Source organism: Aethalodelphis obliquidens, unplaced genomic scaffold, assembly GCF_003676395.1.
Source record: "Aethalodelphis obliquidens isolate GAN/ISIS:26980383/991018 unplaced genomic scaffold, ASM367639v1 scaffold25, whole genome shotgun sequence".
In the NCBI taxonomy this organism is placed as follows: Eukaryota; Metazoa; Chordata; class Mammalia; order Artiodactyla; family Delphinidae; genus Aethalodelphis; species Aethalodelphis obliquidens.
In genome coordinates, this window is record NW_020837969.1 from 30,549,815 (window position 1) to 30,564,174 (window position 14,360).

The 14,360-nt window shown below is 33.0% G+C and overlaps 1 protein-coding gene across 1 annotated transcript in view; it reads right to left on the reverse strand.

Moving 5' to 3' along the window:
• Positions 1-14,360, reverse strand: part of ADAM2 (ADAM metallopeptidase domain 2) — a 106,070-nt gene that overhangs the window by 57,750 nt on the left and 33,960 nt on the right. The window contains exons 8-10 of the mRNA XM_027122889.1: positions 8,478-8,549; positions 7,890-8,056; positions 6,773-6,854 (exon numbers count right to left, since the gene is read on the reverse strand). Coding sequence (XP_026978690.1) covers positions 6,773-6,854; positions 7,890-8,056; positions 8,478-8,549 — 321 coding nt within the window. The remainder of the gene's footprint in view (positions 1-6,772; positions 6,855-7,889; positions 8,057-8,477; positions 8,550-14,360) is intronic.

Genomic DNA, 14,360 nt, shown 5'->3' on the forward strand with positions numbered 1-14,360 from the left:
CCTAGGGGACAATTACATATCTTTATTACTGAGGTAATGCAAAGTCCCTGCATCTTGCGTACACATTGATAAATGGTCCCTTTATCAAAATAACACAGGTGAATGTACCATCCATTTTCAGAGAGAGGGGTGGAGGAGAGAGGGGGAGAGAGGGAGGGAGGAGGGAGGGAGGGAGAAGAACAAAAAGAAGAGAAGGAGGAGGGGGAGGGGGCAAGGGGAGGTAGATGAAGAGGAGGAGGAATGCTTGATTCTATGGGGAAGAAAATGACGGATTCTGATAAATTTTGCACATTTAAATAATAGGATATTATAAATAATAATGTAATAAATGAGAGAATATTATGTTATCAGTGTAGTTATTCAGCTTTTCTTATCTTCAGGATATTGTAGGAAAGGCCTGGCAATCATTCAATCAATATATCTTTACAATTGCTTTTTTTTTTTTTTTTTTGTGGTACGCGGGCCTCTCACTGTTGTGGCCTCTCCCGTTGCGGAGCACAGGCTCTGGACGCGCAGGCTCAGCGGCCATGGCTCACGGGCCCAGCCGCTCTGCGGCATGTGGGATCCTCCCGGACCGGGGCACGAACCCGTGTCCCCTGCATCGGCAGGCGGACTCTCAACCACTGTGCCACCAGGGAAGCCCTACAATTGCTTCGTTTTCTCCGTCTCTCCTGTTCCTTATTATCACTCATAGCGCAGTAAGAGGGAAATAACAACATCCAAAAAATTTCATGTGATTTGTATAAAATCCCAATATGCAACTTTTTTATTCTTTATCTTCTGATTAGTGCATATGTTCTGGTCTCTCCTTTCCTTGTATCAAAGGATCAAAGACATGGTTTTGTATTTGAGATGGAATTTCTTTACACTCCCCTTCTGACACTCTTACTTCTATTAGTCATCTTGGGTTGCCCTCAAACAATATCACAGAAAACATTGCTCAAGGTGCCAGCAGGGTCAGTTTCTGGTGAGGTGTGTCTCCCAGGCTTCTGGAGGGCTGCCTTTGCCCTGCGTCCTCAGTGGCCCTCCCTCCTTGTGTGCTGGCTCCTCCTTTCCCCACAAAGACACCAGTCCTATTGGATTAGGGGCCCAGGCCTATGACCTGCTTTAACCTTAATGACTCCCTTAAAGGCCCCTTCTCCAAATACAGCCACACTGGGGGTTAGGGCTTCAGTATATGAATTTTAGGGGGACACAACTTTGTCCATAACAGACTAGTAAGAAAACCTTGAAAAATGTATGGACTGGAGTACGAGAATTTGCTAAAAGTTATGGTTATGACTACTTCTGTTATGAAAATAACGTAAGGGAAAATGTAAAATTATATTTAGCATTGGATTTTTAAAAATATTTTTAGAAAAAATTTACAACTAAGCAGACTAGTTTCTTTTGGTGAATAATGCCTGCTTAGGACAACAGTTGTCAAATAACAAGAACAGCACCTGGTGTTTGTTATGGCTTCTTATGTGCCAATCACTAGGCTGAGAAATTTCCTGACAAGTAAGTATTGAGATTCCTTTATTGTGTACCATGTGGTCATTTTCTATAAATGTGTCTGCCATGTATATGTTGTAGTCTCTAATTTAGGAATCAAGATTCTACATAGGCCTTTCAGACAAAGCTTATCAATAGTGTCTAAATTTTCTAAATTTTGTTCTGAGAGATTAATTATTGCTTTGTTTATTTTAGAGTTATTTAGCTAGGTACATATGAGTTCAGGTTTATTCATATAATGGTAGTCAAAGTATGTTTCATCCTAAATAATGAATCACTTAAAATTCATATTTATTTTACTTGAAAAACATTTTGCTGTTTTATGTTAATATTGATACATTAATTTTCCTTTGGTGACATAGTCTGTTCTTTTTCTTATTCTTAAAATTTCTGTAGCATTATACATGAGTTTGAAACTTATAAAGAGAAAACAACCTGATAATTTTTAATAGCTGAAATTAAAACTTTAAAAAATCTCTTTTGATTATTGTCCCTCTGAAATTACTAATAACATTTTATTCTGTATGATGGCTTCATGCTTTTTAAATAATTTATCTTAAGTCAAGTGTACAAATCTTAAGTGCCTTGATGCAGTTTTATATAAATATACATACACATACATATATGTATATATACAATATCTATATACACACATATACACACGCATAATTTATTTATACATATTATTTGTGCACACATATATACACACATATTTGTGAAGTGCATGTGTGTGTGCATGTGACACATACCTACACAACCACGACAGTGAATAAGATATAAAATATTTTTATCACTCAGGAAGTTCTCTCCAGCAAGTTTTCAGGAATTATCTCGCCACAAAATTTAACTTCTATTCTGATGTTTAGCAATATGGTTTATCTTTCCTACACTTTATCTTCAGAAAATGGCATACGAAGTAAAGATTCTTTTGTTTGTGGTTTCTTTTGCCCAACATACAGTTTTTGAGATCAATGGTGAGTATAACAGTACTTCTTTTTATTGCTTACATTATATGAAGCATTAGATGAAGCAATAAAAAGCACATGTTTATCAATTTCATGGGTAATCAGTATTGTTAAGGTGTCAAATCGACCTAAAGATTCAATTCAAAACCAAAGTCCGAGTAGTTTTTGTTGAAACTGACAAGCTGATTTTAAAAGAGAAAGTCAGAAAACCTAGAAAAGCTAAATCAGTCTGAAGAAGAAGTAGTAGGGCTTACACTATAATTTTCGATGATTTACCATAAAACTATAGTTATTAAGACAAGGTGGTGCTGGAGAAAGGAGACATAAAGCTGTCTATCTATGTATCTATCATCTATTCATCATCATCAACTCTATCTTGTACCTACCTTTTAATATTTAAGTATATATTTATGTTTCATTATTAGCCATTGTATTAATCAGGCTTCTCTAGAGAAACAGAATCAATCGCACACATACGATAAGGAATATTATACATGAAGAGGCTTATTATAAGGAACTGGCTCACACAATTCTGAAGGCTGGCAAGTCTAAACCTGCAGAGTGGGCTGGCAGCCTGGGCACACAGGAGAGCCGATGGCACAGATGAAGCCTGAAGGTATTCTGCTGAAGAATTTCTTCTTGCTTGAAGAGGATGGACTTTTTGTTCTATTCAAGCCTTCCACTGATTAGATGAGGCCAACCCACATTATGGAGGGCAAAGTGCTTGACTCAGATTTCACTGATTTAAATATTAATCTCATCAAACCCCTCCAAGTTGACATATAAAATTAACCACCACAAGCATGTCTCAAACTTTACAGGTTCAGGTTCAAAATGAAACTTTCTTCCACCCTTATAGTCCCCTCTGCCCCCAAAGCCAGCTGCCCTGCCTTCCTCTACCTAGCTTCTCAAGAAGAATGTTGAGCATAATCACTGATGTTTCCATGCCATTCATGGCATGTATCCAGTAACTTAGCAAGCCCTATATGTTCTGCTTTCATGATATATACCAGATAAAAGCTACTTCTCGCATATCCAAGAATAAAACACCAGTTAATACCATTCATCTGCAATTGTCTCCTATATGGTCTCCTTGTTGTGGATCCTCACCCCTCTACGATCACTTTTGTATAAGGTAACCAGAGAAATATTTCTCTCTGGCTTCAAAACTTCCAGTGCTTTTTCATTGCAAAGAGGATAAAATCCAAAACGATTTACCAAGATCCATAAGGCTGTATATGATTAGTCTGTTGCTTACTTCGACAATCAATATTTTCACAGCCATCTTGTTCTTGATATTCATTTCCATCTGAAAGCCTTGAATTTAATGATCATTTTCATGGGTTCTGATTTCCTAGGTCTTGCAATGACTGCCTTTGTCTCATCATTCATTCCTCTTCTTAAAAACCTTCTCCTCGAAATTTTTCTCTGATCACCCCAGCTAAAATAGCCTACCTCACATCCCATCAATTTTTATCATATTCTCCTAATGTATCTTCTTATTAGGAAATGCAAATATAAGATTGAAATAATTGGTTCCCTCAAAATTGTGTAGAATGTGTTCCTAAAAGCATTGTTTTTCCCCTTGTGAGATTTTAAAATAATATATCAATTCTTTTAATACCTTGGTGTTATTCTGAATTTCTAGTTCTTCTTGTGTAACATTTTAGTAAATTATGGGCTTCTATTAACAATATACTATTTGTCTAAGTTTTCAAATTTATTTAAGTTATAAATTGTTCTATTATCTCTTAAATGTTATTTATATCTGTAGTTCTCCATTATTTTTGTAATTTTATTAATATATTCCTACTCTGTCTTATAAAAATAGTTTTGCCAGAAATATTTTTGTTCTTAATTTTTTAAAGGCCTAATATCTTTTTTGAATAGCTCCGTCCTACTGATCATCTGTCTTTCTTTGATTTTTGCTTTTATCTTCACTATTACCTGTGTTCAACAAGTTTTAGGGCAATGTTGTTTCCATCTTTCCACATATTTTAGGTTGGATAATTGGCTCACTGATTTAAAGGTTTATTTTCTGCAAAATTCACTAGATACTAATATCCTTAACTATTCTGCCTGATTCTGCCTGATATTCTGCCTGACATATTGCCTAATCAGTTTATCTACACTGCAATATCTTAACTACCATACTTTTATAAAAAGTTTATATCTTCAACTTTTACTCAATTTCCAAACTGCTTTATCTATTTTCTTTTTTTATATTTATAAGATTTTAGTATAAGCTTGTCAATTTTACCCCCAAAAGCCTGCTGAGATTTTGATTAGGAATGCACTGACATCTCTTCAATATCGTAAAAGAAAACTGAATTCTATACGAAAGAGAAAACATTTCAATAAAGTAAGAACAAAATCCATATGAACATATCAATAGCTATAGTAAAAAATCTGTTACCAAAATGGGACATTTAGAAAAAAATTCATATAACTTTAAATGGAATTAATTCCCCGTCAAAAATAATGACAGGATAAAAAAATAAAATACATTTTTTAAAGTTTAGAAAATTAGAAATGGAATTGAGCTTTCTTATTACGTTAAAGAATGTCTATGATAAACCAGAATGAACATAATACCTAATAGCACAATATTGAGAGTTTTTCCCTTGAGATCAGGAATGATACAAAAATGTCTACTATGAATTCAGTTAAACATTGTTCAACTTGAATTGTTCTTGGGATCCTAGGCAATTCAATAGGAGAAAAACATTAAAAAAATAAAAGATAGACATATTGGAAAAAAATGAATAAAATTGTTTTAATTCACATATGACAAAGTTGGACACAGAAAAATTTAAATCTAAAACTACTAGAAATAAATATAGAAATATTATTGTATACAAGTCAGTGTATAACATTCAGTTGTTTTTCAACATAACAGAAACTCATAAATTATACTTAAAATGTAGTATTTACTAATATCATCAAACAGTATAGAATTTACTGGTATGACTAGGAATAAATCAAACAAAATATTTGCAAAACTTCTACATATAAAGCTACAAACAGGGGCTTCCCTGGTGGCGCAGTGGTGGAGAGTCCGCCTGCCGATGCAGGGGACACAGGTTCGTGCCCCGGTCCGGGAAGATCCCACATGCCGCGGAACGGCTAGGCCTATGAGCCATGGCCGCTGAGCCTGCGCATCCGGAGCCTGTGCTCCGCAACGGGAGAGGCCACAACAGTGAGAGGCCCGCGTACTGCAAAAAAAAAAAGCTACAAACAGTTTACACCTGTTTGCTATCTATAGTGTATTTTACTCTAAATTCCATTTTCTCATGTTTACTTCTTATTTAACCAAAGTATGTTTTATTATTTTATATTCACCTTCACTTTGCCCTATTAATGTATTTTTTGTAAAGAACTAATGTTTGAACTTAAATTTTTTTTTTTTTAAATCCATCAGAGACTCCATCTCTTACTTGGTGACTTTAATTCATTTACATTCACATGATTGTCATTATATTAGGGTATGTTTAAAACATTTCCTTTGATTATTTTCTATTCATTTTATTTTACATTATTGTTTTTAAGTTTCTTCTTCCTTGGCCATCTTTACATTTCTTCCATTAGACTATTATATGGTGTAGTTTTCTTCTTATTTGTTCTTAAGACCAACATTCATTTCATATACCCTTACTTCTTTCTAAAACATACCAATATCTTTACTGTGTTCTTAAGAAGACAAGTTCTATATATATACATATAACAAGTTCTATATATATATAACCAAAGCGTTGTGAAATAGGAGCAAAAACATACCAATTTTAAGCACACCAAGATTTTCTGCTAAGATAGAAATGTCAATTATTGCATTTGATTCTGTTTTTCTTCACCTATGTCCCAGGAAGCATTTTGCGGCAATTGATAAATAGTTTCAAAAGTTTTATTTTAACTTGCTTCATAATTGAATCAGCTACATAATGAAGAAAATGCTCAAAATCTAAGCTTGAAATTAAAATTAGTTATTAAATATTGAGTATATTAAAAATTTATGAGCATCTTATAAGACTATAAAATAGATCACTACCATAACTTTCTAAAAGAGGGTAATTTGAACTCACAAGAAGAAAATTGTAAAAATTTTATATGTATTAAGTTAAATGTGTTATATGTGTTAAGTTAAACTTCTTATAGTTCACACATTTCTGTCAGCAGCAGGAACAAAGATCCCTAGAATCATTATGCAAATTTTAATATACTTAGCCATAATAAAATACAGAAATAGTTAATTGTATATTACTCTAAATAGCATCGTACTTATACATCTTAGCCAAGTCACTTAAACCGTACCATACCAGAGCAACACCTCCTCCATAGTATTTATCACACAGCCTCCCTTGAAAGGTTGCACCAACATAATTTGGTTTTTCTCTGTAACTTAAGTTTAAAAAAGAAGCAAATCATAAAATTTTGTAAAATTAAGAACAATTAATATTAAATTTACCTAATACTTTTTGTTTTGCATACTTATATAACAAATTCATAGATATTTCCACTTTAACACTAGGATAACAAAGCATAGAAAGGGACTAAACGTGTCTGCTTATTTTGCAAATAGATTTAAAAAACAAATAATAAACAGTGTATTATCATACGGATTTTTAGAGAATAATGAAGATATTTTTATGTAATTAAAAAATTATACTGATTCCTATAACGTAAAAATAATAAAAATAAATAAAATTTCTTAAAAGTAGAAAGCTAAGCCAATGAAGTTGACAAATGGGCAGAGTAAGCTTATGTGTTGAAGTCTCCCCTTAATCAGATAGAATTAGCCTGCCCTAGCCATGCAAAGGCATGCATATTTGTGGGACAAAAAATAACTTAAAAGATTATAATTTTATAATTATATACATGATTTTTACATAATATGATAATATATAATACATACAGGTTTTGAATATTGATAAGAGAAAAACAAAGAGATTATTAAATAGAAAGGGAGGCTTATATTTTTAAAAGTGCAGCTCACTGTGAATATAGTATGTCAGAGATATTGAAATGTACAATAGTGTTTCTATTTCATCACTATTTTGTTTTGATTTTATGGAAATAAAACATTAAAAGAAGGCCATATTACTATATTCATAAAATTCAGGTATATTTTTTCAGACAGATATTGTTAATATTTTATGTATAGTTAGGCACATTTAATGATACGTTATATACTCAAGGTAAGAAAACGTGGTAATAAGATTGAAGTGAGTTTTAGCTATCAGTCAATAAAAAGAGTAATTATATTAGTAATTCTGCTATAAAACCTGTGTTGTGAAAAATAATATTCACAGGATGTTGTACATAAAAAAATGACATAAGATTTTTTTCCCTAAGGGCCTGTCAACTGTCAGAAATCAGGTCAAATTACATATGCTTTCTAATGTATAAGATTTAGTAATGCCAAGATATACTTACACAAGTAAAAATGCCACATCATGTGGACGCAAAACAAGATAAGATTGTTTCCATTTTAAAAATCTGCGTAATAATTCATTGGCATCTCCAGTTACCTGAATTTTATTTTCATCTATCCAAAGCTCTAATGAAGATAGAATTATTGTAATATTAAATGAATCAAAAATCTAAAATTGAAGACATAAAGAAAATATGTTCAAACTACATGGTTTAAATAGATTTGGGAATTTATCTGCAAAAATAAACGCTATACCGATGTAAATATTAAAAACCTAAACTGTAAATCTGGATTGGATCTTATAAATTCTATTAGCAAGTAATAAATATCACTAATAAAACAAGTAATGAGTAACATTTTGATATGCTTGTGCTTAAGCCAGCCCAATGTCAAGTGTTTAATTTAAGCCTTACAAAACCCTAATTAGGTATTTACAATTATTATTACTCCAATTAAACAGTTAGAAAACTGAAACTTAAGATGATTATATATTTGCCCTCTTTCACACAATATGTGTATTCAGGCAGGGTCATAAAAAAAGTCTGAGAATTGTTTAAGTAACACAAACAAATGCAAAAGCAAACACTTACAGCATTGGTCAATCCAATCAACTGGAAAATTTTTTGAGTGACAACAGTTGTATCAGAACCCATATGATTATACTGAAAAAGATAATTGCCTTTTAGATCTAAATATATATTGCTTAATATTTAATGATGGTTATTATGTTTAAAATTTAGAAGTATGAGTTAAGAAATTATTTAAATTACCAATTTATTAGTTTTTAAATAGTATTTATTATTATAGACATAATGTGTGGAAAATTAAAAATATTAAAAAAATACAAAAAGGCACTACAAACTCTTGCAAAATTAAGAGAAGAAGAAAGCCTTCTAAACACATTTTACAAGGCCAGCATTATCCTAATATCGAAACCAGACAAAAACACCCCAAGAAAAGAAAATTACAGGCCAATATTCCTGATGAATATAGGCGGAAAAATCCTCAAGAGAATACTGGCAATGCAAATTCAACAGCACACTAAAAGGATCACACATCATGATCAAGTGGGATTTATTCCAGGGATGCAAGAATGGTTCTATTTCTATGAATCCATCAATGTGATGCACACCACATTAACAAAATAAAGAATAAAAAAATCATATGATCATCTCAATAGATACAGAAAAGGCATTTGACAAAATAAAACCTCCTTTCAGGATAAAAACTCTCAACAAAGTGAATACAGAGGAAATGTGTCTCAGCAAAATAAAGGCCACGGCCAACATCATGCTCAACAGTGTAAAGCTAAAAACTTTCCCTCTAAGACCAAGAACAAGGGAAGGATACCTACTATCGCCACTCTTATCTAGCATAGTATTGGAAGTCCTGGCCAGAGAGATTAAGGAAGAAAAAGAAATAAAAGTATTCAAATTGGGGAAAAAGAAGTAAAACTGTCACTATTTGCAGCTGACATATGTAGAAAACCTGAAAGGCTCCACCAAAAAACTGTTGGAACTAAGAAAAATTCACCAAAGTTACAGGATAAAAAACCAATATGCAAAAATCTGTTATATTTCTTTATAATAATAACAGGCTCTCAGAAAGAGAAATTAAGAAAACAATCCCACTTACAATTGCATCAAAAGAATAAAATACCTAGGAAAAATTTAACCAAGGAGATAGGTCTTTACACTGAAAACTAAAAGACATTGATGAAAGCAACTGAAGAAGGCACAAATGAGTGGAAAGTTATTCCAAGCTCATAAATTAGAATAGTTAATATTGTTAAAATGTTCACACTACTCAAAGCAATATACAGATTCAATGCAATCCTTATCAAAATGTCAATGGCATTTTTCACAGAAATAGAACAAACAGACCTAAAATTTGTATAGAACTACAAAGACCCTGACTAGCCAAAGCAAATGTGAGAAAGAACAAAGCTGGAGACATCATGTTCCCTGATTTCAAACTATATTACCGGTACAAAGCACTGTGGGTGGTATTGTCATTAAAACAGACACATAAATCAATGGAACAGAATAGAGAGTTCAGGAGAAAACCCAACACATTATCGTGGGTTAATTAGTTTACACAAATGGGGAAAGGACAGTCTCTTTAATAAATAATGTAGGGAAAACTGTACAACACATGCAAAAGAATGAAACTGGACTACTATCTTACACCATACACAAAAAAATAATTCAAAATGTATTGAAGACTTGAATGCAAGACCTGAAACCATAAAACACCTAGAAGAAAACAGGTGATATGCTCCTTCACATTGGGTGGATAATGAACAAAGCATGAATATTTTTAATATTCAAAGTTTTCTTACAATTTGACAAGAAGGCAAACAACCATTAATAAAATGAGCAAAAGGATTAAGTTGTCAGTTCAGTGAAAAGAAAATACTAGTGGCCAGTAAACATTAAATGATGTTCAAATTAATTCTCAGTTAAAGAATGGAAGTTAAAATTACGATGAGATATAATTTTATACCCATTGGCTGACAGAAATTAAAGAGAAATATAAAACTAATCGTTGGCAGGTATGAGAGGAAAATACTTTCAGTTTTACCTTGGAGATGCGAAAAGTTACAGCGTTTTTATAAAGCAATGAACAATATCTATTGAAATTAAACTACATACATATCCTTTGACCCATCATCCATACTCCTGGTTACCTACTTTCACAGAGATTACGTTCCCAAGATGTAAGAACTCATGACTAAGGATACTTCATGTAGCATTATTTATAGTGACAAAGCAACATTTAAAACACTGGAAACAAAGTGAATACTCAACAATAATAGAATAAATGAATAAATGATGGTATATAAATACACTGGTATGCTGTGCTGCCCTTAAAAATGAATTAGCTATTCAGTTGATTTGAAAGACCGCCCACCAAAAAAATTAATGAGTATATTAAATAATCCAAGCAAACATCAGAGACTGACAGACTTGATTAAGGAAAAAAACAATTAAATATAAATTGTTACAGAAGGGATGTCCCTGGTGGTCCAGTGGTTAAAACTCCATACTTCCACTGCAGGGAGCACAGTTTGATCCCTGGTCGGGGAACTAAGATCCCGCATGCCGTGCGGCATGGCCAAAAGAAAAAAATTGTTACAGAAGACATAGTACATTTTCAAGGACTGGGAAGTCCATCAGGAAGACATAAAACTATAAACATTATATGCATCTAAGAACTGAGCCTAAAAATTACACGAAACGCACAAGTGAAGGGAGAAATAGAAAATTCAACAATAATGTATGGAGATTTAAGTACACAATTTCAGTAGTAGAATAACTGGTCAAAAACTCAACACAGATATAGGAGACTAAAACTAAACCCTAAACCAACAGATATTTATAGAATATTCCACCCCAAAATGTCACAACATGCGCTTCTCAAGTGCTCATGGAACATGATCTAGGAATAGACTATATACTAGGTTATAGGATAAGCTTCAACTGAGTTAATACAATTAAAAAATACAAAATTGCTCTCTGACCATAAAAAATCAACAACAGAAAGAAATTTGAGAAATTCAAAGTATGTGGAAATTAAACAATAGATTATAAATAACCAATAATCAAAGAAGAAATCACAGGGAAATTAGAGAATACTAATACAACATAGTAAAATTCATGGTATTCAGCTAAAGCAGTGCTCAGAAGGCAACTTATAGGAAATAGCTATATTAAAAAAAAGAAGCACCATCTCAAATAACTAATTTCCACTTAGGAAATTAGTGAATGAAAAGCAAAGAACTCAAAGGAAGGAAATGGAAGAAATTAATAAAAATCAGAGCAAAATGATTGAAATATGAATATAAAAAACAACATATATTAACAAAACAAAAATTATTAATTCAGGATAAAAGAAAGGTTACAGTCACTAACCACAGAGAAATAACTAGCCTTGTAAATGAACACTGTGAAAAATAATGTGGCAACAATTTAGATAACTTAGATGAAATGAATGATTTCTTATAATAAACAGATACTGAAACTGACTCAAGAAGAAACAGAATATGTAACAAGCAAAAAGATTAAATATGCATTTAAAAAATTCCCACAAAGAAAAGCCTAGTTCTAGAAGGCTTTATTGGTGAATCCAATCAAACATTTAGAGAAGAATTAACACCAATTCGTTACAAATTCTCCTATAAAATCGGAGGGAACCCATTTCTATTCATTCAGTAAGGTCAGTATTACCCTGATACGAAAACCAGAAAAGACATAACAAGAAAATAAAAGTCCAAAACAAACTACATTCCTCATGAATATTATTGTAAAAATCCTAATCAGAAAACTAACCAATTTATGCAACACATAAAAAGAATTAGACACCACGACCAAGTGGGATTTATCTCAGAAATACAAGCTTGGCTTAATGTCTAAAAACCAATAGATGTATTTCAAAACATTATAGAACAAGGAACATAATGACCAAAACCCACATGATTCTTTTTTTCCTTTTTACATCTTTATTGGAGTATAATTGTTTTACAATGCTGTGTTAGTTTCTGCTGTATAGCAAAGTGAATCAGCTATACGTATACATATATCCTATCCTCTCCCTCTTGCATCTCCCTCCCACCCTCCCTGTCCCATCCCTCGAGGTGGTCACAAAGTACTGAGCTGATCTCCCTGTGCTATGCAGCTGCTTCCCACTAGCTGTCTATTTTACATTTGGTAGTGTATTTATGTCAATACTACTCTTTCACTTTGTCCCAGCTTCCCTCCCCACCCCCTGTGTCCTCAATTTCACTCTCTACGTCTGCGTCTTTATTCCTGTCCTGTCCCTATGTTCATCAGAACCTTTTTTTTTTTAGATTCCATATATATGTGTTAGCATACGATATTTGTTTTCCTCTTCACTCTGTATGACAGACTCTAGGTCCATCCACCTCACTACAAATAACTCAATTTCATTTCTTTTTATGGCTGAGTAATATTCCATTATATACACGTGCCACATCTTTATCCATTCATCTGTCGATGGACATTTAGGTTGCTTCCATGTCCTGGCTATTGTAAATAGTGCTGCAGTGAACATTGTGGTTCATGTCTCTTTTTGAATTATGGTTTTCTCAGGGTATATGCCCAGTAGTGGGATTGCTGGGTCATATGGTAGTTCTATTTTTTTTTTCCATAGTGGCTGTATCAATTTACATTCTCACCAACAGTGCAAAAGGGTTCTCTTTTCTCCACACCCTCTCTAGCATTTATTGTTTGTGGATTTTGTGGAAACTGGACATTCTTTCAAAAGACACAGAAGAAGCATTTGACTAAAGAAAAAAAAAAGCTCAATAAACTAGGGATAGACGAGAACTCCCTCAACCTGATAAAAGACGTCTATTAAAAAACCACAGAGAGCATCACACTTAATGGTGAAAGAATAAGTGTTATTTCTCTTAGATCAGGAAAAAGATAAGTATATCTGTTCTCATTGCTACTATCTCAGCTTTCACTGGAGGCTCTAGCCTAAGCATTTAGTAAAGGAAAAGAAACAAGAGGCATCTACGTAGAAAAAAAAGAAGTTAAACACTCTATTAACAGACAAAAAGACGTGTATATATAAAAATCCTGGGCTTCCCTGGTGGCACAGTGGTTGAGAGTCCGCCTGCCGATGCAGGGGACGCGGGTTCGTGCCCCGGTCTGGGAAGATCCCACATGCCGCGGAGCGGCTGGGCCCGTGAGCCATGGCCACTGAGCCTGTGTGTCTGGAGCCTGTGCTCCGCAATGGGAGAGGCCACAACAGTGAGAGGCCCACGTACAGCAAAAAAAAAAAAAAAAAATCCTAAGACAACCACTAAAAAACATTAGCACTAATAAATGATTTCAGCAGAATTGGAGAATACAAGATCAATATATAAATCAATTGCATTTCCATACTCCAGCAATAAACAATCTAAAATTAAATTAAGAAAATAAATCCATTTATGATGGTATCAAACAATGATAATATGCCAAAAAATAAATTTAACAAAAGAAGTACAAAACACACACTGAAAACTACAAAACACCATTGAAAGAAAGTAAAGAAGATACAAATAAATGGAAAGTGAACCTGTGTTCATGGATTGGAAGACCCATTATTGTTAAGATGGCAATAATCTCCAAATAGATCTATAGAAATAATATAATCCCTATTAAAATTCCAGCATTGTTTTGCAGGAATTGGCAAGTTTACCTTATTATGTATATGAAAGTGAAAGGGATCCAGAATGTCTGCAAAAATTTTAAATAAGAAGAACAAAGTTGGAAGACTCATACACCCAAATCTGAAAACTAACTACAAAGCTGTAATGATCAAGGCAGTGTGCTTTTGGCTTTCGATTACAGTTATAGATCAATAAAATAACAATTTCTAGAAATAAATTCTAACACTTATGGTCAATTGATATTTGGAGAGAGCAAGAACATTAAATGGAGAAAGACTGATGTTTTCAAAAT